General features: G+C 49.6%; 1 protein-coding gene across 1 annotated transcript in view; it reads left to right on the forward strand.

The window, feature by feature from the left end:
* The window catches only part of VASH2 (vasohibin 2), a 172,896-nt gene that overhangs the window by 94,895 nt on the left and 51,654 nt on the right, over positions 1-26,347 (forward strand). The window contains exon 5 of the mRNA XM_086927869.1: positions 13,500-13,574. Within this exon, the coding sequence (XP_086783995.1) occupies positions 13,500-13,574 (75 nt within the window). The remainder of the gene's footprint in view (positions 1-13,499; positions 13,575-26,347) is intronic.

Consider the following 26,347-nt stretch of genomic DNA (forward strand, 5'->3'; position numbering starts at 1 on the left):
ACCAATACAGAAGAGCTAAAAGGAAACCCCTAAAGGGTGGAGAAACGTTCAACAGCAAGGAGACAAAGTAGCTGGAAACCTTCCTACTTGAAGAATACAATAGGAACTCACAAGAGTAGTCGCGAGCTACCAAAAAAGATGCCAGCGAAGCACTAATCTCAGCAGAAGGCCACAAAGGGATACAGTAGAACCACCTGGCTGGACACTGCTCAAAGCTGATGTATGGATGTTAACCAACCAAATAATGTCTGTATATACTGAATTTCAACGCATCTTGGTAAGATTGACAGCAGTTAGAAGAAGAAACAAGCATTTACAATGCAATGGTCTCACCTTTGGAAAAGTTAGTTATTGCCATTGTAAATGACAACATTTGTATTTGTGTTGGTTTTGAAAACAGATAAATAAATGGCATTGTCATTTACATTGCCATTAGCTTAATCTCTGCAGTCACTCTACACTCTCTAGCACTCCCTAGAACTCCCTACTCACTCTGCACTCTCTAGCACTCCCTACTCACTCTGCACTCTCTAGCACTCCCTATGCACTCTGCACTCCCTATGCACTCTGCACTCCCTATGCACTCTGCACTCCCTATGCACTCTGCACTCCCTATGCACTCTGCACTCCCTAGTCACTCTGCACTCCCTAGTCACTCTGCACTCCCTAGTCACTCTGCACTCCTTAGTCACTCTGCACTCCCTAGTCACTCTCCACTCCCCACTCCCTAGTCACTCTCCACTCCCCACTCCCTAGTCACTCTCCACTCCCCACTCCCTAGTCACTCTCCACTCCCCACTCCCCAGTCACTCTGCACTCCCTAGTCACTCTCCACTCTGCACTCCCTAGTCACTCTCCACTCTGCACTCCCTAGTCACTCTCCACTCTGCACTCCCTAGTCACTCTCCACTCTGCACTCCCTAGTCACTCTCCACTCTGCACTCCCTAGTCACTCTCCACTCTGCACTCCCTAGTCACTCTCCACTCTGCACTCCCTAGTCACTCTCCACTCTGCACTCCCTAGTCACTCTCCACTCTGCACTCCCTAGTCACTCTCCACTCTGCACTCCCTAGTCACTCTCCACTCTGCACTCCCTAGTCACTCTGCACTCCCTAGTCACTCTGCACTCCCTAGTCACTCTGCACTCCCTAGTCACTCTGCACTCCCTAGTCACTCTGCACTCCCTAGTCACTCTGCACTCCCTCTGCACTCTGCACTCCCTATGCACTCTGCACTCCCTATGCACTCTGCAATCTGCACTCCCTATGCACCCCCTCTGCACTCCCTCTGCACTCTGCACTCCCTCTGCACTCTGCACTCCCTCTGCACTCTGCACTCCATCTGCACTCTGCACTCCCTCTGCACTCCCTCTGCACTCCCTCTGCACTCTGCACTCCCTATGCACTCTGCACTCCCTATGCACTATGCTCTCGCACTCCCTATGCTCTCTGCACTCCCTATGCTCTCTGCACTCGAGCACTCCCTACTCGCTCTCTGCACTCCCTATGCACTCTGCACTCCCTCTGCACTCCCTATGCCCTCTGCACTCCCTATGCCCTCTGCACTCCCTATGCCCTCTGCACTCCCTATGCCCTCTGCACTCCCTATGCCCTCTGCACTCCCTATGCCCTCTGCACTCCCTATGCCCTCTGCACTCCCTATGCCCTCTGCACTCCCTATGCCCTCTGCACTCCCTATGCCCTCTGCACTCCCTAGGCCCTCTGCACTCCCTAGGCCCTCTGCACCCCCTAGGCCCTCTGCACCCCCTAGGCCCTCTGCACCCCCTAGGCCCTCTGCACTCCCTAGCCCCTCTGCACTCCCTAGCCCCTCTGCACTCCCTAGCCCCTCTGCACTCCCTAGCCCCTCTGCACTCCCTAGGCCCTCTGCACTCCCTAGGCCCTCTGCACTCCCTAGGCCCTCTGCACTCCCTAGGCCCTCTGCACTCCCTAGGCCCTCTGCACTCCCTAGGCCCTCTGCACTCCCTAGGCCCTCTGCACTCCCCAGGCCCTCTGCACTCCCCAGGCCCTCTGCACTCCCTAGGCCCTCTGCACTCCCTAGGCCCTCTGCACTCCCTAGTCGCTCTGCACTCCCCAGTCGCTCTGCACTCCCTAGTCGCTCTGCACTCCCTAGTCGCTCTGCACTCCCTAGTCGCTCTGCACTCCCTAGTCGCTCTGCACTCCCTAGTCGCTCTGCACTCCCTAGTCGCTCTGCACTCCCTAGTCGCTCTGCACTCCCTAGTCGCTCTGCACTCCCTAGTCGCTCTGCACTCCCTAGTCACTCTGCACTCCCTAGTCACTCTGCACTCCCTAGTCACTCTGCACTCCCTAGTCACTCTGCACTCTCCACTCCCTAGTCACTCTGCACTCTCCACTCCCTAGTCACTCTGCACTCCCTAGTCACTCTCCACTCTGCACTCCCTAGTCACTCTCCACTCTGCACTCCCTAGTCACTCTCCACTCTGCACTCCCTAGTCACTCTCCACTCTGCACTCCCTAGTCACTCTCCACTCTGCACTCCCTAGTCACTCTCCACTCTGCACTCCCTAGTCACTCTCCACTCTGCACTCCCTAGTCACTCTCCACTCTGCACTCCCTAGTCACTCTGCACTCCCTAGTCACTCTGCACTCCCTAGTCACTCTGCACTCCCTAGTCACTCTGCACTCCCTAGTCACTCTGCACTCCCTAGTCACTCTGCACTCCCTAGTCACTCTGCACTCCCTAGTCACTCTGCACTCCCTAGTCACTCTGCACTCCCTAGTCACTCTGCACTCCCTAGTCACTCTGCACTCCCTATCCACTCTCCACTCCCTAGTCACTCTCCACTCTGCACTCCCTAGTCACTCTCCACTCTGCACTCCCTAGTCACTCTCCACTCCCTAGTCACTCTCCACTCTGCACTCCCTAGTCACTCTCCACTCTGCACTCCCTAGTCACTCTGCACTCCCTAGTCGCTCTGCACTCCCTAGTCGCTCTGCACTCCCTAGTCGCTCTGCACTCCCTAGTCGCTCTGCACTCCCTAGTCGCTCTGCACTCCCTAGTCGCTCTGCACTCCCTAGTCACTCTGCACTCCCTAGTCACTCTGCACTCTCCACTCCCTAGTCACTCTCCACTCCCCACTCCCCAGTCACTCTGCACTCCCTAGTCACTCTCCACTCTGCACTCCCTAGTCACTCTCCACTCTGCACTCCCTAGTCACTCTCCACTCTGCTCTCCCTAGTCACTCTCCACTCTGCACTCCCTAGTCACTCTGCACTCCCTAGTCACTCTGCACTCCCTAGTCACTCTGCACTCCCTAGTCACTCTGCACTCCCTAGTCACTCTCCACTCTGCACTCCCTAGTCACTCTCCACTCTGCACTCCCTAGTCACTCTCCACTCTGCACTCCCTAGTCACTCTCCACTCTGCACTCCCTAGTCACTCTCCACTCTGCACTCCCTAGTCACTCTCCACTCCCCACTCCCTAGTCACTCTCCACTCTGCACTCCCTAGTCACTCTCCACTCTGCACTCCCTAGTCACTCTCCACTCTCCACTCCCTAGTCACTCTCCACTCTGCACTCCCTAGTCACTCTCCACTCTGCACTCCCTAGTCGCTCTGCACTCCCTAGTCGCTCTGCACTCCCTAGTCGCTCTGCACTCCCTAGTCGCTCTGCACTCCCTAGTCGCTCTGCACTCCCTAGTCGCTCTGCACTCCCTAGTCGCTCAGCACTCCCTAGTCGCTCTGCACTCCCTAGTCACTCTGCACTCCCTAGTCACTCTGCACTCCCTAGTAACTCTGCACTCCCTAGTCACTCTGCACTCCCTAGTCACTCTGCACTCTCCACTCCCTAGTCACTCTCCACTCCCCACTCCCCAGTCACTCTGCACTCCCTAGTCACTCTCCACTCTGCACTCCCTAGTCACTCTGCACTCCCTAGTCACTCTGCACTCCCTAGTCACTCTGCACTCCCTAGTCACTCTGCACTCCCTAGTCACTCTGCACTCCCTAGTCACTCTGCACTCCCTAGTCACTCTGCACTCCCTAGTCACTCTGCACTCTCCACTCCCTAGTCACTCTGCACTCTCCACTCCCTAGTCACTCTCCACTCTCCACTCCCTAGTCACTCTCCACTCTGCACTCCCTAGTCACTCTCCACTCTGCACTCCCTAGTCACTCTCCACTCTCCACTCCCTAGTCACTCACCACTCTGCACTCCCTAGTCACTCTCCACTCTGCACTCCCTAGTCACTCTCCACTCTGCACTCCCTAGTCACTCTGCACTCCCTAGTCGCTCTGCACTCCCTAGTCGCTCTGCACTCCCTAGTCGCTCTGCACTCCCTAGTCGCTCTGCACTCCCTAGTCGCTCTGCACTCCCTAGTCACTCTGCACTCCCTAGTCACTCTGCACTCCCTAGTCACTCTGCACTCTCCACTCCCTAGTCACTCTCCACTCCCCACTCCCCAGTCACTCTGCACTCCCCACTCCCCAGTCACTCTGCACTCCCTAGTCACTCTCCACTCTGCACTCCCTAGTCACTCTCCACTCTGCACTCCCTAGTCACTCTCCACTCTGCACTCCCTAGTCACTCTCCACTCTGCACTCCCTAGTCACTCTCCACTCTGCACTCCCTAGTCACTCTGCACTCCCTAGTCACTCTGCACTCCCTAGTCACTCTGCACTCCCTAGTCACTCTGCACTCCCTAGTCACTCTGCACTCCCTAGTCACTCTGCACTCCCTAGTCACTCTGCACTCCCTAGTCACTCTGCACTCCCTAGTCACTCTGCACTCCCTAGTCACTCTGCACTCCCTAGTCACTCTGCACTCCCTAGTCACTCTCCACTCTCCACTCCCTAGTCACTCTCCACTCTGCACTCCCTAGTCACTCTCCACTCTGCACTCCCTAGTCACTCTCCACTCTCCACTCCCTAGTCACTCTCCACTCTCCACTCCCTAGTCACTCTCCACTCTCCACTCCCTAGTCACTCACCACTCTGCACTCCCTAGTCACTCTCCACTCTGCACTCCCTAGTCACTCTCCACTCTGCACTCCCTAGTCACTCTGCACTCCCTAGTCGCTCTGCACTCCCTAGTCGCTCGGCACTCCCTAGTCGCTCTGCACTCCCTAGTCACTCTGCACTCCCTAGTCACTCTGCACTCCCTAGTCACTCTGCACTCCCTAGTCACTCTGCACTCCCTAGTCACTCTGCACTCCCTAGTCACTCTGCACTCTCCACTCCCTAGTCACTCTGCACTCTCCACTCCCTAGTCACTCTCCACTCTGCACTCCCTAGTCACTCTCCACTCTGCACTCCCTAGTCACTCTCCACTCTCCACTCCCTAGTCACTCTCCACTCTGCACTCCCTAGTCACTCTCCACTCTGCACTCCCTAGTCACTCTCCACTCTGCACTCCCTAGTCGCTCTGCACTCCCTAGTCGCTCTGCACTCCCTAGTCGCTCTGCACTCCCTAGTCGCTCTGCACTCCCTAGTCGCTCTGCACTCCCTAGTCGCTCTGCACTCCCTAGTCACTCTGCACTCCCTAGTCACTCTGCACTCCCTAGTCACTCTGCACTCTCCACTCCCTAGTCACTCTCCACTCCCCACTCCCCAGTCACTCTGCACTCCCTAGTCACTCTCCACTCTGCACTCCCTAGTCACTCTCCACTCTGCACTCCCTAGTCACTCTCCACTCTGCACTCCCTAGTCACTCTCCACTCTGCACTCCCTAGTCACTCTGCACTCCCTAGTCACTCTGCACTCCCTAGTCACTCTGCACTCCCTAGTCACTCTGCACTCCCTAGTCACTCTGCACTCCCTAGTCACTCTGCACTCCCTAGTCACTCTGCACTCCCTAGTCACTCTGCACTCCCTAGTCACTCTGCACTCTCCACTCCCTAGTCACTCTGCACTCTCCACTCCCTAGTCACTCTCCACTCTGCACTCCCTAGTCACTCTCCACTCTGCACTCCCTAGTCACTCTCCACTCTCCACTCCCTAGTCACTCTCCACTCTGCACTCCCTAGTCACTCTCCACTCTGCACTCCCTAGTCACTCTCCACTCTGCACTCCCTAGTCACTCTGCACTCCCTAGTCACTCTGCACTCCCTAGTCGCTCGGCACTCCCTAGTCGCTCGGCACTCCCTAGTCGCTCGGCACTCCCTAGTCACTCTGCACTCCCTAGTCACTCTGCACTCCCTAGTCACTCTGCACTCTCCACTCCCTAGTCACTCTCCACTCCCCACTCCCCAGTCACTCTGCACTCCCTAGTCACTCTCCACTCTGCACTCCCTAGTCACTCTCCACTCTGCACTCCCTAGTCACTCTCCACTCTGCACTCCCTAGTCACTCTCCACTCTGCACTCCCTAGTCACTCTGCACTCCCTAGTCACTCTGCACTCCCTAGTCACTCTGCACTCCCTAGTCACTCTGCACTCCCTAGTCACTCTCCACTCCCCACTCCCTAGTCACTCTCCACTCTGCACTCCCTAGTCACTCTCCACTCTCCACTCCCTAGTCACTCTCCACTCTGCACTCCCTAGTCACTCTCCACTCTCCACTCCCTAGTCACTCTCCACTCCCTAGTCACTCTCCACTCTGCACTCCCTAGTCACTCTCCACTCTGCACTCCCTAGTCGCTCTGCACTCCCTAGTCGCTCTGCACTCCCTAGTCGCTCTGCACTCCCTAGTCGCTCTGCACTCCCTAGTCGCTCTGCACTCCCTAGTCGCTCTGCACTCCCTAGTCGCTCTGCACTCCCTAGTCGCTCTGCACTCCCTAGTCACTCTGCACTCCCTAGTCACTCTGCACTCCCTAGTCACTCTGCACTCCCTAGTCACTCTGCACTCCCTAGTCACTCTGCACTCCCTAGTCACTCTGCACTCCCTAGTCACTCTGCACTCCCTAGTCACTCTGCACTCCCTAGTCACTCTGCACTCCCTAGTCACTCTGCACTCCCTAGTCACTCTGCACTCCCTAGTCACTCTGCACTCCCTAGTCACTCTGCACTCTCCACTCCCTAGTCACTCTCCACTCCCCGCTCCCCAGTCACTCTGCACTCCCTAGTCACTCTCCACTCTGCACTCCCTAGTCACTCTCCACTCTGCACTCCCTAGTCACTCTGCACTCCCTAGTCACTCTGCACTCCCTAGTCACTCTGCACTCCCTAGTCACTCTGCACTCCCTAGTCACTCTGCACTCTCCACTCCCTAGTCACTCTGCACTCTCCACTCCCTAGTCACTCTCCACTCTCCACTCCCTAGTCACTCTCCACTCTCCACTCCCTAGTCACTCTCCACTCTGCACTCCCTAGTCACTCTCCACTCTGCACTCCCTAGTCACTCTCCACTCTGCACTCCCTAGTCACTCTCCACTCTGCACTATCTAGTCACTCACCACTCTGCACTCCCTAGTCACTCTCCACTCTGCACTCCCTAGTCACTCTGCACTCCCTAGTCGCTCTGCACTCCCTAGTCGCTCTGCACTCCCTAGTCACTCTGCACTCCCTAGTCACTCTGCACTCCCTAGTCACTCTGCACTCTCCACTCCCTAGTCACTCTCCACTCCCCACTCCCCAGTCACTCTGCACTCCCTAGTCACTCTCCACTCTGCACTCCCTAGTCACTCTCCACTCTGCACTCCCTAGTCACTCTCCACTCTGCACTCCCTAGTCACTCTCCACTCTGCACTCCCTAGTCACTCTCCACTCTGCACTCCCTAGTCACTCTCCACTCTGCACTCCCTAGTCACTCTCCACTCTGCACTCCCTAGTCACTCTCCACTCTGCACTCCCTAGTCACTCTGCACTCCCTAGTCACTCTGCACTCCCTAGTCACTCTGCACTCTGCACTCCCTAGTCACTCTCCACTCTGCACTCCCTAGTCACTCTCCACTCTGCACTCCCTAGTCACTCTCCACTCTGCACTCCCTAGTCACTCTCCACTCCCTAGTCACTCTCCACTCTCCACTCCCTAGTCACTCTCCACTCTGCACTCCCTAGTCGCTCTGCACTCCCTAGTCGCTCTGCACTCCCTAGTCGCTCTGCACTCCCTAGTCGCTCTGCACTCCCTAGTCGCTCTGCACTCTCTAGTCGCTCTGCACTCCCTAGTCGCTCTGCACTCCCTAGTCGCTCTGCACTCCCTAGTCACTCTGCACTCCCTAGTCACTCTGCACTCCCTAGTCACTCTGCACTCCCTAGTCACTCTGCACTCCCTAGTCACTCTGCACTCCCTAGTCACTCTGCACTCCCTAGTCACTCTGCACTCCCTAGTCACTCTGCACTCCCTAGTCACTCTGCACTCCCTAGTCACTCTGCACTCCCTAGTCACTCTGCACTCTCCACTCCCTAGTCACTCTCCACTCTCCACTCCCTAGTCACTCTCCACTCCCCACTCCCCAGTCACTCTGCACTCCCTAGTCACTCTCCACTCTGCACTCCCTAGTCACTCTCCACTCTGCACTCCCTAGTCACTCTCCACTCTGCACTCCCTAGTCACTCTCCACTCTGCACTCCCTAGTCACTCTCCACTCTGCACTCCCTAGTCACTCTCCACTCTGCACTCCCTAGTCACTCTGCACTCCCTAGTCACTCTGCACTCCCTAGTCACTCTGCACTCCCTAGTCACTCTGCACTCCCTAGTCACTCTGCACTCCCTAGTCACTCTGCACTCCCTAGTCACTCTGCACTCCCTAGTCACTCTGCACTCCCTAGTCACTCTGCACTCCCTAGTCACTCTGCACTCCCTAGTCACTCTGCACTCCCTAGTCACTCTGCACTCCCTAGTCACTCTGCACTCCCTAGTCACTCTGCACTCCCTAGTCACTCTGCACTCTCCAGTCACTCTGCACTCTCCAGTCACTCTGCACTCTCCAGTCACTCTCCACTCTGCACTCCCTAGTCACTCTCCACTCTGCACTCCCTAGTCACTCTCCACTCTGCACTCCCTAGTCACTCTCCACTCTGCACTCCCTAGTCACTCTCCACTCTGCACTCCCTAGTCACTCTGCACTCTGCACTCCCTAGTCACTCTCCACTCTGCACTCCCTAGTCACTCTCCACTCTGCACTCCCTAGTCACTCTCCACTCTGCACTCCCTAGTCACTCTGCACTCCCTAGTCACTCTGCACTCCCTAGTCACTCTGCACTCCCTAGTCACTCTGCACTCCCTAGTCACTCTGCACTCCCTAGTCACTCTGCACTCCCTAGTCACTCTGCACTCCCTAGTCACTCTGCACTCCCTAGTCACTCTGCACTCCCTAGTCACTCTGCACTCCCTAGTCACTCTGCACTCCCTAGTCACTCTGCACTCCCTAGTCACTCTGCACTCCCTAGTCACTCTGCACTCCCTAGTCACTCTGCACTCCCTAGTCACTCTGCACTCCCTAGTCACTCTGCACTCCCTAGTCACTCTGCACTCCCTAGTCACTCTGCACTCCCTAGTCACTCTGCACTCCCTAGTCACTCTGCACTCCCTAGTCACTCTGCACTCCCTAGTCACTCTGCACTCCCTAGTCACTCTGCACTCTCCAGTCACTCTGCACTCTCCAGTCACTCTGCACTCTCCAGTCACTCTCCACTCTGCTCACTCACTACTCTGCTCACTCACTACTCTGCTCACTCACTACTCTGCACTCGCACTCTGCACTCAATTTGATCAAATACCGAGGAGAGGGGACTGCCTGGAGTGTGCTTATGTGGAGAGAGAGGCTGCATGCAGCGTGAGAGAGAGAGAGGAAAAGAGGATGGGGAGGAGAGAGGTGAGAAGAGGGAGGTGGGGGAGAAGGGAAGAAAAGGGAGGAGAGAAAGAGGAGAGGTCTCTCCTCCCACGCTGCCCTGCACTGTCAAAGTCCCTGTGCAGCTTAGTGCACACCCAGGATGTTCGATTTAGATGTATAGAGTTTAACCAATCAGGGAATGTTCCTTTTTTACTCTACATGGAATTAAAGTACATGTATTGCAAACGCATGGTGAATTAAAGTCAAACATGTTTAAATCGTTTGTCACTTCTTATTGCAAAGTTGATGAGGCAAGTCTTAGTGGACAAGTCTTAGTGAAAAAGGGAGTAAAACAGCAGGCAGCTTGACTTGGGGTTATTGGGTCCCACTGCTGTCGGTGCCAATGTTAATTGGAGATCAGCACTGGCTCCATTATACAGTACATGGTTCGCTAAAGTGACGGGAACAGTAAAACATCCTGCTATGGAGACAGACACATATCAGACCCCCCAGGATATAGTGGCATGGATTAGCAAATTTAGCGGCACAAAAATGGAAATTTAGCGGCACAAATATGGAAATTTAGCGGCAATTTTATTTTGCCATTTTTCCTACAACGAACACAGATATCTTAGTTTTTTTAGTTATTTAACACCATGAAGCTATGCATATTTGATTTATTTACAATGTAGACACTTTGTTTGGCTTCAAGGTGCCGATTGCACGGCAAACTGCGAAATCGCGATATCCTGGAGGGTTTGACTGAGATGTAGCACTGGTACTTCTGATCGCAATGCATAACGTGTTTGAAGGAAGTCCTAAAGTCATGATTTCAGTGTTCTTCTAACACCAACAGTGAGTCATACTGACCCATACTGACATACGATACATATCGGTGCCCAACCATAACATGGAGGAATACCACGTGAATCTAGAAGAGGTTCACACTACAAAAGTGGGTGATCTTGAAATAAGCTGAGGTGCTGATGAGTTAGGAAGCTTCAGAAGGAGGACACAAGAAAGTGGGAAAGGGAGAGCAGGGATAACTGAGACGGGAAAGTGGAGACCAGAGTAAAGGGAGAGCAGGAAAAGAGGAGAAAAGAGAACGGGCCCGGGGAAAAGAAAGTGCCAAAGACAAAGGGAGGCCGAATGGAAGTTAAAAGAGAGGGGAATGGGTGAAAAATAAGAGAAGGGAAGGCAAACTGTGACCAGCAGGAAAAGAAAAGGAATGGGTAGGACAGTGAAAAACAAGAGATGGCAAAAGATATTGTGAAATAGGCAGAGAATGTAGAAGAGTGAGAGCAAATGGGGAGAGCAAGAGAACTTGAGGAGGCAGAGCAAGAGACAAAAAGAGGATGGTTGACTGGAATGTGCGTTAAGGGGAAGGGATTAAAAAGAAGGGTATTGAGACAGTGAGAGACAGAGTTGGGGGAAATATGAGGAGGGAAGAGGAAGGAAAGCGAGTGGGGCCGAATGGTTGGAGAGAAGAAGAGAGAGAGAGAAAGAATGAGAGAAAAGGAAAGACAGAGGGGGTAGAGAAGAAGAGGGGGAACTACTAGTGTCTGTGTGTAGAGTCAGAAGAGCGGGAAGGGGAATGGGAGACAGAAGCTGAGAGTGAAGGGGAAGAGAGTAAAAGAGGGATGAGGAGAGCGAGAGAGTTGTAATCTCACCCAGCCCTGACGCTCCCTGCACAGCTCATCTTATTGGACCCGAGGCTAGGCCTGTGAAAGGAGCAGCAGGCTGGGTTCTTCTTTAGGGATGAGAGGCTGTAAGGATCCTCGAAATGTGAATAATGCTGCTGGAGGCCCCAGAAGTGGCCTGCAGGCGGGAGGGGCACGGGGCATTCCTTTTCATCTGAGGCAGGCGCACATGTTCTCTACCATCTCCGATGTATCAGCTTGCTCCTTTGTAACACCTGTGCTCTAAAAGGAGAAGAGGCGGGGAAGAGACACTCTGGGACCCTCACGACTTTCTGGAGGGAAACCACAAGCGCTCTCGAGCAAAGCGGTACTCTTGAAAAGTCTTGCGAATCAATCAGAGCCCAGCAGGAAGTACTCCCAGAGGCCTGGATCTACGTTGCCAGCAGCGTAACTCAAGTTATCTTGCAGAAAATGTACAGCCATTTAACTGCAAAACGATGCCCGGCTAAAATCAATGAACGCACAAGGTTTAAAGGGCTTATTTGAATCTCGACAGAAAATTAATTCGGCACTTTTTTGTCTTCAAAAATATCATCTTTTTAGAGGAAATTCATGGTCTATTTTTAAAGACGCCACACACACTGTAAGGGAAATGCCCCACCATTCGGTATTCAGATAAGCTCTGTCCGTTTACTCCTGTGTCTGCAATGACTAAACAGGGGCAGCCTGAACACCATATAAAAAAGCATTTCCGATTTAAATATCTTTTGCTTAGGAAGTTCCTAGAGAAGACACTTGTGGCTGAAAAAAGGTCGTGTTTGCCGCCAGCTTGAGCAAGGAAAATGTTTGGCTAGAAAAATGCATAATCCTTGCACCTTCCTCCATCCTCTCGCCACACAACATAACAACACTCTGACGCATGCTAGCATAGGTCCCAAAGACCTCAGTGCGCCACCTACCTGCACACATAGAAACCTCCAAATCGCAGAGAGCCCCCCAAGTGCCGGATTTCGCGGGCAGTTTTGTAAAAATCGCGGCATTTTTACAAAACTGCCGATTTCGCGATTTTTTTGCAAATCGCGAAATCGCGATATCCTGGAGGGTCTGACATATGTGTTTATTGTAGTGGATATACTGATTTTGAATGTCTGCTCCACGTAGCCTCGCTTTAAAGCAGCTTGTCCGTCTGCAGCTCGTCCGACATCATACTCCGTGCAAGGGAGGCCGTCTGAGTTAAAACACCCCGTCATTTCTGCAAGACAAAATAAAATAAACCCCGCCCACGGCCGCATGACGTTGCGGAGGGAAGAAATCGCGGGAACCCCCACGAATCTGGTCCGGCCATGACGGACAGATCTCTGTTCCAATGGCTAGCCTCCATTTATGGAGCTAGCCAATGGAACAGAGGGGCGGATTCCAAGCCACTCTGTTTCTAACATTAGATTTCGCCTGCGCCGAAAAGCTGCGCAGTGCGCAGCTCTCGACGAGGCGAAACTTAAAAATCTCAATACACCAGATGGCTCTAGGGAGTCAGAATATCCCTTCCATTCTATGTTTTATGGCAGCAGCAGAGCAATATGCAGGTAAGCATTGGCAAAGCCAATAGGGCTCTTCTTTGGGACCTAATGGTTTTTGCGATACTGTACACCATTGGTAAAAAGCATTTTTGATGCTGTGAAGCATCAACCAAAACAAAAAGACACGTTTTTTTAAATTTATCAAACAAAATAAAGTCCCTGCATCATGTTGTATTAAGCGGTTCGCCATGTCATATGCTTCTTTTGTTATTCTTTAGCCATGCTCCACATCCTTGCTAAAAACCATTGCCAAAGCCAATAGGTCCCAAAGGCAAAATCCATTGACTTTGCCAATGCTTGTGTTTTTTTTGGGGGGGGGGGGCTGTTGCTGTGGTCGGTTGCTTTAAACTTGTACATTTTGACGTGCTCCTCAGCAATAACAAGTGATATAATAATGTAAATGCTGTTTAAATGGCCTATTTTGAGTCTGAAATGGGCAAATTATTATAGAATACAGTTGTGCGCGATAGATGTTGAGGGCTGTTAAATGTAACACATGCTGTTTATCAGATAACCGAGGAACAACCTGAACTGCAGATGTATGCCCATTCCAAATCCTAAAAGGACTCCGTGCTGCTTTGTTTGTATTCCAGGTTAATGGAGACGGCGAGAGAGATGACGAGAGAGTCCCTGCCCATCAAATGCCTTGAAGCAGTGATCCTGGGAATGTATCCTTTTTTAAGACCTACTCTTTGCTTATCTTGCACACAATCCAGCTTACTTGTTGGAGCAAAGGTACATTGTGATTTTTGTTCATTACTCTACTACATTTGTTTCTAAAACCAATAAAGTACTTGTGGTCTTAGAGTCTATCTACCCAGAGACTTGGAGGTCAAGCGTTTGAGTTCCATATAGTGCATTTCATCCTTCCAAGGTTGAGGAGAGCATCTGGCAAAAAACACCCAATTGTGTCCCTTCAGTTTGTGGTGATTAACCATTAATAAGCCCTATTAAAAAGTGCTGCGTTGCAGATTCCTTAAGAGTTGACCTGCGCTACCGCAAATGAGATAATAAAATAAATGGTTTGCGGTGTTGGTCATGAGGTGAATCGATATGTATGGGTCACTTGTATAGAACGAGGTTGTGGTTGCAGCCAGTGGCATTCCTAACTTAATCAACGTTTTTCAGGTAAAGTGAGCTTGGCACGCTCCTTTCCTTAGAGCTCATGTGCTGTGGAGTAGCAACCAATGAAGAGGTCCAATTGGGCAATAAGCATTCTCCAGAACCGCTCCTACAGAGTACTGCTCCGAGACAACCTTCAGCACTACCTTGCATTGTTAATTCAAGTTCCGGTGTTCAATGTGTTGTGTGAGTAGCTGTGTGTCGGTGTGCTGTTTCCCGCTGTGGCGGTGGAGCTGGTCACATCTGCTCCCTCTACAGGCCTGCACTTGGAGTGTTCGCCTCTCGACTCATAGTAAACCTGTTGAACAAAGTCCGCGCCAACCCGAGGCTGGTCCGGTGCTTGGCCTTCCATTGGTTGTCTCTCCTCTGTCTTTGGTGGGAGATCTCGCCTGCAGTGTGGGACTGGTTACTCAGCAGGAAGAAGGTATTTTGGTTTGTCGCTTTGAGAAACATCAGGCTTATTTTTACAAGCATCCAGGCAGAGGACTTTTTTTGCCACAGATGAGGCCACCTGGGCCTCGACCAGGCAGGCAGCACTCCCACCAGTTGCTATTATCTTTAGGTCCCGTCCGTCATGACCGCAGCCGTCTGAAGACCGATATTTACCAATTCTGTAATACACACACACATAGTGCCGGTGTTTGCTCTGCCCTGAACAGTATTTCTCTCCCCCCATGTTATTTTCTGATTTGTATAGTATTGAGCCTGCTATGGAATGATTGCATTGCAGAGCATGAAGGAATATTTTACATCTCAAGAGAACTCTGAAATCATGGCACATTAAATGATCTATTCCGTAGATGCATCGTATATAAAAATCGGTTAGTTTGGTTTTTTTCCCTGCATCAGGCGCTTTTAATGTTTTAGCCGGCACTCAAAATGCACACCAAACATTCTGGCTTTGCCAAGGCTTCTTTTCTCTACATCAATGTGCGTCACCCAATCTTGCTCTGCTCGCGCTGCGTACCTGCATGCACGTGCTGCAGGGATAGTTCGTGACCGCCTCGGGGTCCTCTCCCTGTGAATCCGTCACTGCTGCGTCAGCGCCCAGGCGTGGGGTGATGCTGTTGCCAGGATACCTTTAAATCCAGGGCTGGTACATCTGTGCAGCCTTCTCGACAGAGGGGAATTGATTAGAAGGTTTGAACTGTGACCTTTCTCCTCATTGACTGCACCATGACCACCTCTGCACAGGTCATTCAGCAGGAACTTGAGGCGCAAGAGTGAGCATGGTTACACCTGAATATGGGATAAATGTCATTATGGGTGCATGGTGTACAATTTAAAATATGGAATATGGTCTCTTTTTTTGAAACTGCTCATTTGTGGTATGATAACTGAGGTGAAATAGTCTTGCAAAACAAGGTTCCCTTGATGCTTTGTTGAGATGTTTGATAAACTTACGTTGTCGTCTTAGACACACCGGAGCAGGAGGAACCAAGTCACATGAGCTGTAAACCATGGCAATACAACTGAAATGCAGTCACCCTTGTGTTAAGTAGGCCTGAGCGTTAAATTCCGTTCCGCTCGGGGAATTTGCGGAATTTAGGTACTTTCACGTTCCACGGAGAACGCAAAATTGCCCAAAACTCTGCATTCCACAAGTTTGCAAATTTTTTTGCTTGTTCGCATTCTGAAATGCGTTTTCGCAAGATATTTCCCCCTGAGCACGCAAACAGCGATTGCGAACAGTAAAAAAGCATCGCGAACAAGCAATTCCGTTTGTTCGCTGAAATTCTGCGTGTTCGTGGAGATTTTTTACCGTTTCGGGGAGATTTGCGTAACACGATTACGCAAATTCCGCCCACCCCTAGTGTTAAGCACTTAGGATTTTGAATGTGTTGGTCTGCACTGGTTTTTCTGTCCTTGTTCTACTAGAGTATCTCTGGTCACATTTCTGTGTTGATGAGATGGCTGTTTATCACTCTGTTCGCCTACCACTGTTTTCATGTCTCACTTGTTTCTTACACTGGATACGTTTCAGTAGATTTTGGGGCTAGGACGCCTTTAAAGACATGAAACTTAAGATGGAGTTCTGCGATTCCCAGTTCTATGTATCATTGGGTCAGCCGCCCACTTTTTTCTTTATACTCTAGTGCTGGTTATCCTCCGTGCCAAACACCAGAATACAAAGAGAAAACCAGTAGTGGACTTTGCATGGCGTCTGTAGACTTCAGAGGTTCTGCCTTATACAACACTCCGCTCAGAGCTTGCGTTCTATTTCTAAGAGTCTTTCTTCTAGGAAGTTGAAGGTGTGCATCTATGTATTGGCATCCTCATCACTGGCCCATGGGCAGCATCGCTGGGTATCTGAGCACTCCTTCAGAAACATGTTTACTGTGATGTTAGGATCTTAGGTTTTTGTCATAGAAAAACGTAGAACTACTAATAAAAAAACAAAACCATTCTTTCTTCATCAAAATCTTCCCTGCATTGGAATGCCACCATCTTGCAGCTCTCGCGCCCAGCTTTTTTTTTTTTTTTGCATTTTGAGGCAACAATTGGATTTTCCAGGCCTCTAAAAGCTTCATAATTGTGGATATGTTGGTTAGGGGGGAAAGTATTCCTCTACAGTGCCTTGGTTTCCAATAAGTAACTGCTAGTTGCCGCTAGGATTTTCGTTGCCTGTGGAAGATCTCTTGAAGACCATGCAAAGATTGGAAGAGGGGTCTACGAATAATTGTGCAGCAGCTCTTGACAGCTAGGATTTAAAAAGTAAGATAATGCACCTTTTAATATGTTTGATTTATTGAATCCTATTTGTGCTTGGGGTTTTCGTGTCTGTTTTTGAGTTCTCTACATAGATATGAATATGTATGAATCACTGTATAAAGATTAAGTTAAGAATAAAATAGGCTATTTAAATGTTAAACAACCTCTTATGTGTTCGAGTTTGGAACAAAGGAACTGTAAATTAAATGTATATTGATCAAACTGATTATTTAATTAAATAGGTTTGTGTTTCCCTACATTTGATGTTAGGAAGTGTTGTAGACCTTCTTATGTGTCAGTGTGACAAATGAGCATAACATGTTGCCAGATAATGATTTCCCAGTAAAACCTCCTAGTTTTTTGTTTTACACACACTTACAAGCCAGGAATGAGGCAACGCTTGGACTTCAAGCAGGGTGGCAGTCATCCCTTCTAAGGGGGGCCTATAGTGGATTAGTGGGTGTAGTGAGAGGTCCTTGGCTGTTGTAGTTTAGGGGCGGGTTGTGTAGTCTCCATTCATGCTTCTTTATCATGGAGCTCTTCCCAGCTATCCAGAGACCTGGTTCTGCTGGTGCAGGGTATGTTAAGTGTTCTGCACAGGGCTTTGGACTCAGTCATGTATGTTGCAGTAGGTGACCTTGCTGTCCTATGATTTGGCAGCTGACCTAAAATCTAATTGCTTGTTGGTCGCACTCCTGTTTACTCTGGTAATAACTAAGCTGATGCTTACTGATGTGGACTCGGTTCTTGTAGGCACATATGGACTCTGGTAGTTTGTTGTCCTGTCTGTCCCTCCCGTCTCTCAAGAGGCCTGGTGTAGTTCTGTCGTTCTGTATTTAGATGGGAGTGAGGAGAATGACTTACCTGCTTGTTATGCTGGATGGAGATTACCCACAGAAAGATTTAACAGATGCTCTGCCAAGACAAACTTCTCAGCCATTTTACACTGAAAAGGTTTCAGCTGTGATCTGCTGGCTGCACTATGGATCCTTGTATGTTGATGGAAAATGGTGAAGAATCCACGCCAGGTTGCTTCTGTCCCCGTCATTTCGATCTGCTTTTCAAGACTAGATGACCAGGCACACATGCAGGGCTCCCCCGCGACTTATGGACGTGTTGTTCAGGTGTGCCAGTGTGGACCATTGCTCAGCACTGCTCACTCTGAGTAGCATGGGTTTGGGATAGCATCTGTTGCTTCCAGCGCTTAGAAACGGAAAGAGTGTGGTATAACGCGCTATGTAAAAACTATTTTTTAATTGTGTATTTGTATGTCCTTTGCTGCAACCGGGCTTCGTGACTGGAGCTTTTTTGGGGGGCCTTTTGTCTCAACTGCTGTGCGAGGTTTCAGAAGCACAGAGCTATTCATTGCCTGTAGTATCTTAGAGGGTTTTGATCTCCAGTTCTGGTGTGGAGCAGTGCCATTTTTGAGTTTTGAAACAAAGCGGCTTCCCTTCAAACAGTGGGGTATTGTGCAGCTAGGTTATTGCCTGACACTAAATGGAGCTTGACTGCACACACCCAGAGACTCGACACTGAATCAAATATGGGGATAAGTATGTTTTTCTTTTCATATCAAACCTATTCAAGTGGTGGTTCAATCTTATTCTTTTGTTCCAGTTTTTTGTTCTGTAATCGGGTAGCCCTGAATCCAATTATGCACGGCGTGGACCAGCTGGTGCAGATGGTAAGCAAAATGTGCCGGACGCTCTACCTGGCAAGAAAATTATGTAACATTGCCTGAATCTGCTGTGTCAAGATGGCGTCCGTTCTTCATGAGTCCAATTTCAGTGGCAGACTTGGCACATTGGCGTCCAGGACACTTTACCGCAGTAGGTAGGAGAAGGCGCATTGAATGCTTGTTTTATTTATAAGCCACTAAAACGTTGACATGTAGTAAGGGCAATCTATGTATTGTTTCATGAGCCTCAGGCACTGCATTATTCATGTGTGCTCTAACCCTATCGCCATTCATAAGCTATGATGTCAAGGCGATCGCCTGTCAATTATTCAGTAGCGGCTGATGGCGGTCCATTGTTCTGGCCCTCACTGCTGAGGCTCATGGCTTACCAGTGTTTGGGCTCTCCTGAAGACGTTGTCTTTGCGCGGTCTGTGAGAGCCGCTGCAGGGTATTGTACTGGCGGTACTGTCAAGGTATTCATCATTTCCCATTGAAAATGTCTTCAGTTGATCAATAAGGTCCCAGGGCTGTGTTATTCTGATAGTGTCATGCTTGCTTGATCTCTTTGAAGAGGTGGAGCCGTTCATTCTCCTCTTTCATGGAGGTCGCGTTACAGTGCCATTCATCCCGCTGACAGTGACAAGGATATCTGGCCTATCCTATTTCATTGCCGTAGAGATGAGATCTTAGGGTTAGAAAGGGATGAATGTATGAACTTGCCCCCCCCCCCCCCCCACCCCCCTGTCGTCAGCAGGTCAAGCCCTCATCCTTCCCGAGTTAACAAGAACTGCCCCAGCTCCTGTTTCTCCTTTTATCATAACTGGGTATCCAGTTCTCTGCTGCTTCAAAATGGCGCCCGTCCTTGGCAATTTCGATTCTTGTGCTAGTGCTAAATGAACAAAGTTAAATCCAGCACTTTGTTAAAACCTGAAAACCGTTTGCACAAATTGGACTTGGTCAAACAAAGTGCTTTATTGTAGAAGTTAATTTGCACCTCCCGAGTTTCACCAGACGTGTCAAGATGTAAACCCTGTGGTATTACGGACATTCATCAACAGTTCGGAACTCCTCCCCTGTCACTTTCCCCTTCTAGTTCCCCCCCCCCCCCATTCCCCCCCTCAACCCCTATGAGTTCAGGAAATAAAACTTTACTGTGTGTAGGTATGAATCCTTGCACTTTACTAGTTTAAAAAAAAATACTCGGTACTGTTCTCAAAACTGTCTCAGGAGGTTTTATGAAACCATACAAATTGTAGCTTCTATAAGGGAAAATTAGTTAGATGTATTGTAATGGCTGCTGACAAAAAACAGTTGCATTCTGCACCTTTTCAAGGAGCACCTTCACATGTAGTCGATTCTTCCCTTCAGTGCCAGTGAGTCTTCAGCAATATGTGCTAATTTAGACTTTAAAAATATTTTCTCTTTTAGCGTGTCTGTCTGTCTGTCTATCAGTCAGTCAGACTGGCAGCTTCCCCCAAAACGTTTGGTAAAAACGCTTACAAAACGAGTATTGATAAAGCCTAAAAGGCTGGCAGCTAGTGCCAGACGTATTAGATTTACTAGTGCGTGTTAATAACGTGCAGTGAATCAATAAATGCAGCCTTGTTACTTCCTGCAGGTCTCTTTATTATTATTTTTTTTAAGTGATTTTTTGCTCACCAACTACGTGCCATTGTTGGATTTCAGCCTGTGTTGTAATTGACAACCCATCAATATATGTACTAATTGTATTGTATTACCCCGCAGGATATAGCGGCATGGATTCGCAAATTTAGCGGCACAAATATGGAAATTTAGCGGCATTTTTGTGGCACTTTATTTTACTCATAATCATTCATTTTCAGCCTTAAATCAATGGAAACTGTTTTAGCAGAGTATTCCACTTTGAATAGGCAACTAACTAGCCATTGGATGTCGGATGGAGGATAGCTGTATACAGCATAGGAGGTTTTCGAACAGATAGTGCATGTTCTTAGGACTGGTAAGCGCGCTTTTATAGATCATCATAATACATCCAAGGCCTGATTCACAAATAAAGTACTGAATCTGTAAAAGTAGATTTGCCCCTATGTACAAGTGTAGATGTATAGCTTTTCTGAATTCTGTCAGGCACATGCTTCCATGTGTATTTCTGGAAAGATGGCATTCCCAGCAGGATCCTATCCCTGCTGTGCAAATTTCTCATAGTGAAGAACTCCACACAGAGAAACCCTTCATCTAAATCTAGGGGTGATCTAGACCCTTTACACCCTGGAAAGGTGTCTACTCCAGCCCTGAGCTGGAGTACAAATCAACACTTTCCATGGCGAAAAGCGGAGGAAGAGGAGTTTGTGAATGCCAATAAAAAGACATGTTTCTGGGTGTTCACAAACTTCTGTGACTTCACATTCCGCTTCCTGTGCTCCGGTGGGAGGTTCACAGGGTGAGCTCCCGCCAGAGTCCCCCCTTCTGATGCCTTCCTGCAGGTGATAAGGGCCCGGGGAGCACCGATGAGCTCTGATTGAACCCCTCTTGATCCCCCACCCCAGAGCTGAGTACCATGTCCAGAGCAAAGAACATCGCTGATTTTGGCAGTCAGCCGCCGATGGCCACGGAGACGCATGCGGCCCTCAAGATGGCGGAGGAGAGCTGTGACTAGTGGCAGAACGAGACACGTTTGCACTAGAGGCCAATGAGAGAGGCCTGGAGCCTGAGACTAGTAAAAGGAGCGATGGAGTAGCGAGAGTGCCCCTCCCCCGGGGTGCCTCGAGGACAGACGCTGTCGGGACCCAGTGGCGCTGTGGGTGCTTGAGCCCGGCAAGAGACCTGACTGCCTGGCCTGACCGTTCTCCCCCCTTCCCACAGCTCCACAACTGGAGCCCAGCACAAGCTAAAGATCATCGCCGCGTTCCTGCATGCCACCTCCGCCCAACACCACTCGGCCTTCTACCCCATGGCCATTACCAGCTCGGAGATCCCTCCAGGCACAAGAACAGCGCCCTAAAGGCCTGGCTGAACGACAGCAAGGAGATCATGCTCTGTAAATATGTAATATATAATTGACACATTTAATATGTCCTTCATTTTTTGCTAAGTTCATTTTGGATCCTGGGCTGTTTTAAAGCCAGTTCTAAACAATTAGGTTGCAAAAGTGGGTATATTCTAATAATTATCCTATTTCATGGAAATAAATAACTGCTTTGTTCTACTCGCGATCAAATGTCACTCACTGAAAACATGGAAGTGTCACACTTAAGCAAACTAAAAACTTGGCAGCTACCGGAAGGGTGAGTGTATTCATGGAGCGAGGAAGAGGAGAAAGATGGAAGTGGATGGAGAGAGCGACAGAGACATCTGATATGAATTGTTAAATTTTTATTGTGTGTACAGTAACATTACAAACCATAGTAATGAGAGTCTAATGCCTTGTTAACCGATATTTTATTTCGATGCTTTCAAGCACGTCGAATGAGGAATGTTTCCTTCTGGGTCCTTCATGGTTCAGTTTAGTAAAAGAAGTATAGGACCTAATTATGAGGCTGTTTATAGTTTTCAGCTATTTTGCTAGTGTTCTGGCAATAACTAAGTACAAAAAATAATAAAGAGAAGCTGCCATTTGATTTGGAAGTACTTCCGGGTCATCTTAGGGAAGGAGCCCCTCAAAGCAGTATATTGCAAAATGCAGCCCCTCACGCAGCAGAGAACCGCTGCCATGGATATTGTTGACAAACAAGTGACGTTGTACTCACCTCACTTCCGGTTAGTGTTTCATAACCTGACACCACACAGACGCACGGTTCAGGTAATATGACTGTGGTTCATTTGAGACAACAGCCGAGGGTAAACCCAGCGTGACCCGCATATTCTCATCGGGACATTTATGCGACATTCTTGTCCGTCACGTTGTCAAGCATTGCAGGGATTTTTGGATGGGGAATCAGTGAAAAAACCAAATATATCCAGCGACAATAGCATTTGTTTCCTATTTTAATCACTGACTATTCTCTTGCTTGCTAGGTCATAAAAATGACCTGTAATGCGCTGTTCAAATACCAATGAGATAACATAATATCTTCAGCCTACTGTACTGTAGGACCGTAATGAGAGTAGAAGAGTTTAATGGGGAGTTGTTGATTTCGCAGGCACTTTTGTAACTATTGCGGCCTTTTTACAAAAGTGCCGATTTCGCAGGCACTTTTGTGAAAGGCGCTGCATTTTTACAATAGTGCCGATTTCGTAGCAAACCGCGAAATCCTGGAGGCTCTGATTGTTGGGCATTTGTGACCGGTCTCGGGCAGGGTCAGATTGGGATCACAATTTGGCCCGGGCACTGACGAAAAAAGTGGCCCACATTGAAGGGGCGAGGCCCACAATTAAGGGACGTGGCCCACATCCAAGGGGAGTGCCCTTTCATGAAACACCATTTGGTTACACACGTCAATGTCCTTGAATATTAGATGTAAATACATTAGGAATTTGGACAAGTATGGTAGTGCACTGTCCAGTGACCAGCTGAAAGAGGGCATCAAAGATCAGAAATTGGATTATAAATTCAAATCTGTTCCGAACAGGGGCCCAAAAATATGTTTGGCCCAGGGCCCCCAAAATCCTTAAGATGCTTGGCACATAAATGAATTAAAGTTATAGGATACTGTTCTTGCACAGGAGACAAGGGGGGAAAGGTGACAATGGCGCCATGCTGAGCAACTAAAAAAACAGCAAGGCCCCTTTCTGTCACAAAATTATTCGAGCCCTTCAGGGAAGGAGCACCTAATAAGCAGCGAAGCCCCTGCTATTACTAACCTACTCAGCTCTCCCCAGACCGTCAGCTCAGGAGCACATGAACTGCAGTGAGGCCCCTGCAATTAGTAAATTAATCAGCCCTCCCCAGCCCTCCAGGCCTCATGGCAATGTCCTGGCAGGGGAGCACAAAACACAGCTGCTGGGTCATCCATGGTAGCCAGCGGGAGGCTGAGGTGAAGATGGTGCAAGTTGCAAAGATCACCTGGCCCCCACAGCGAGACCCATTCTTCCTCGCCCACTATTCCCGTGGCCGTTTTTCCTCTGGACCCCGACCCGCCATCTTGTTCATTCCCTCGTCTTGTACCCTTCTCCCTCGTTTCCCCATTGACGATCCTCAAATGTTTCTTCCCTTTTCTGTTTTGCCTTTTCTCCATACCCTTGTATCCCTCCCACGCTCCCTTGGTGCTGTGACTGCATCCCCCCTCCAACCCCACTTAATGGAACTCTGCCTGAGGAAATCTACTACGTGTGTATATATATGTATATAGAGAACTCTAATCACTAGTATATGAAGTAGACCTTTGTACTATCTACCATTCCTATGTGACTCTTAGAGTATATCCATTCGTATCCCTTCCTTAGGTATTTAGAGAACTCTAATCACTAGTATATGCAGTAGACATTTGTACTCTCTACCATTCCTATGTGACTCTTAGAGTATATCCATTTGTTTCTCTTCCTTAAGTGACTTTACTACTTGTACATTTGCAATTTTTCTTTCTGTTTGTATCTCTTCCTTGTGTGACTTTACATCTTGTACATTTGCAATTTTTTCTGCTTGTATCTTTTATGTAACGCATGTAATCCTAAGTCCTTATGTTTCGCAACTGATTCTTATGTAAAGCGCTCTGACACCTTCTGCTAAAGTTTGCGCTATATAAAATCGCATTAAATTAAAAACAAACAAAACAAAAAAAAAAAACTAACACTGTTTATATGCTGCATGGGCCCCAGGGGGGCCAAGGTGAAAATGGCTCAAAGGCCTGAGCAACACCTGGCCCCCAGGGAGGCCGATTTTTGCAAACAATCACCCCCTCCCCAGCTACCCTCAGCCTGATTGCTTTGCTGGTCAGGGGGTGAAGGAGAGGCCACAGCGGATAATCACTGCACAGTGAAGCTGCATTAATTTCTCTATCTCCGTGCCCTCTGTGGGCCGTTTTTTTCTCTCCCCTTTCATGGGGCCTCATTTATGAGGCGGTGCGTCACTTTTACACCGCCGGTGCGTCACTTTTTGTGACGCACCAGTGGCGTAAAAAATGCGCCTTGTTGCGCCATATTTACAATGTGACGCATCTAGGTAGATGCGTCACTTTCTAAACCCCTGCGCCACATTATACCTGCGCCAGGTATAATGTATGCAAGGGGGGCGTATTGACGCAAGGAAGGGTCGTAGAAGTGACGCAGTGAAATCTACGAGATTTCACTGCATCACGTTTAGGACGCCGTTGCGTCAAAATCTTGCGCCTGCCTCACAGCAGACGTAAGACTGACGCAGGCCCTTTCACATGGGGCTTGCCCCATGTGAAAGGACGCATTGCTGGAGTTGCGTCACTTTTGTGACACACTCCAGCAATGCGTCACTTTTGCGCTTACAGATACGTCAGTATTTTTGACGTATCTAACTCCTTGCGACATGATGCGTCATACATTAAATATGACGCATCAGGAATGTCGCAAGGAGTGCGAACTGAGAAGTGACGTATTGCTGCTTTCACGCAGCTATGCGTCATTTCTCATAAATGAGGCCCCTAGTCCACAGAGATCACGGAGACAGAGACAGAGAAATTAATGCAGCTTCACTGTGCGGCTGGGAAAGGGGAGAAAAAAAACGGCCCACAGAGGGCACGGAGATACCGGCCCTTCGGCCTTTGCCCGAATGCCCGCATTGCCAATCCGCCCTTGGTCTCGGGGGGGGGGGGAAAAAGCCTGTAGTTGGTATACAACCCAGTCAGTTATTAAAGAAGTATTGGCAACTCCCTAACTCCCCGAATGGAGCCTAATAGGCCGACAAAGCAAGTTAAAGGTACCATTGACCCGTAACAACCCAGTGTTCTGATAGGCTCACTGTGAAGAAGAGTAAGTGCACAGCTTACCTATGCATGTTACGAATAGTTACAGTTTCCTTTTGGTCCTGAAGAAAGCTACCCCCCCCCCCCCCCCCTTCGAGCGGCGAAGGGGCTGCAACATGTCGACTAAGCTCGTCCTTTAAAGCAGGTGCTATAGAACAGTAGCCCTTCTATTTACGCACCACCCTTCTTTTTAATCTTACCATATTTCCACAAGAATAAAACGAACTTTGAGATTTGGGGGTAATTTGAATTCACTTTACTCTCGCCTTCACGGTTTCTGATCACTACTGAAAATACCAGTTGGTCTCCCTCCAGGTGGAGGAAAGCATAATAAAGACCCTATGATGATGCTTTTCACGTAACCACTGTAGCAGAAAATCAAGATCTACCACTCTAACGTTTTTAGGTCGAGCGACCTATCTCAATGCGCACATGCGCATTGAGAGCGGGAGCTCGATATAAAGGGGCTTAAACAGAGCTTACCGAGATCGGGCGATTCCATGAAGTGCCCGTGAAAGCTCGCTCAATGCGCATGTGCATTGCCATTAAAAGCGCGTGCACAGACACCAGCCTCCCTCCCACAGTCATCCCCCAGCGTGCGCTCTGCCAACAAGCCTTTGAAGTGCACTTCAAAGGTATCCGCTACCCCCGCCCCCTGCTTCACACGTTTCTCGCATTTCTCCTCCCTTCCTCGCCCTTCAGCGTGCCTTCAGCCTCCATCCTTTCTTTCTCTCTTCCTTGTCTTTAATTTGTTTTCTTTGTTAGTGTTAGTCTTCCTTTTGACTTTACGGTGTCGTGCATATTTTCAATCTCCCCCTTCTCGTCTCCATCCCCTTAACCATACGCCGGCGGCCCTGCACCCATTCGAGCCACAAATTGCTTCCCTTTGGCGCAGCGTTTTACTTGTCAGGGCGGGTGCATTTATATGCATTCTACCCCCTGCTCGCGCACACACTTTGCCTCCCGCTCTGGTCTTTTAAAAGAAGGATGCGCACCTTTTAACAGTCATCTCTTCATCCTTAGTACAGGTACGTCTCGGTGGGCGTTCCTTGAACGATGCTGATAAAGTCATTTGAGC

This window comes from Lissotriton vulgaris, chromosome 6 (genome assembly GCF_964263255.1).
Source record: "Lissotriton vulgaris chromosome 6, aLisVul1.2, whole genome shotgun sequence".
NCBI classification, from domain to species: domain Eukaryota; kingdom Metazoa; phylum Chordata; class Amphibia; order Caudata; family Salamandridae; genus Lissotriton; species Lissotriton vulgaris.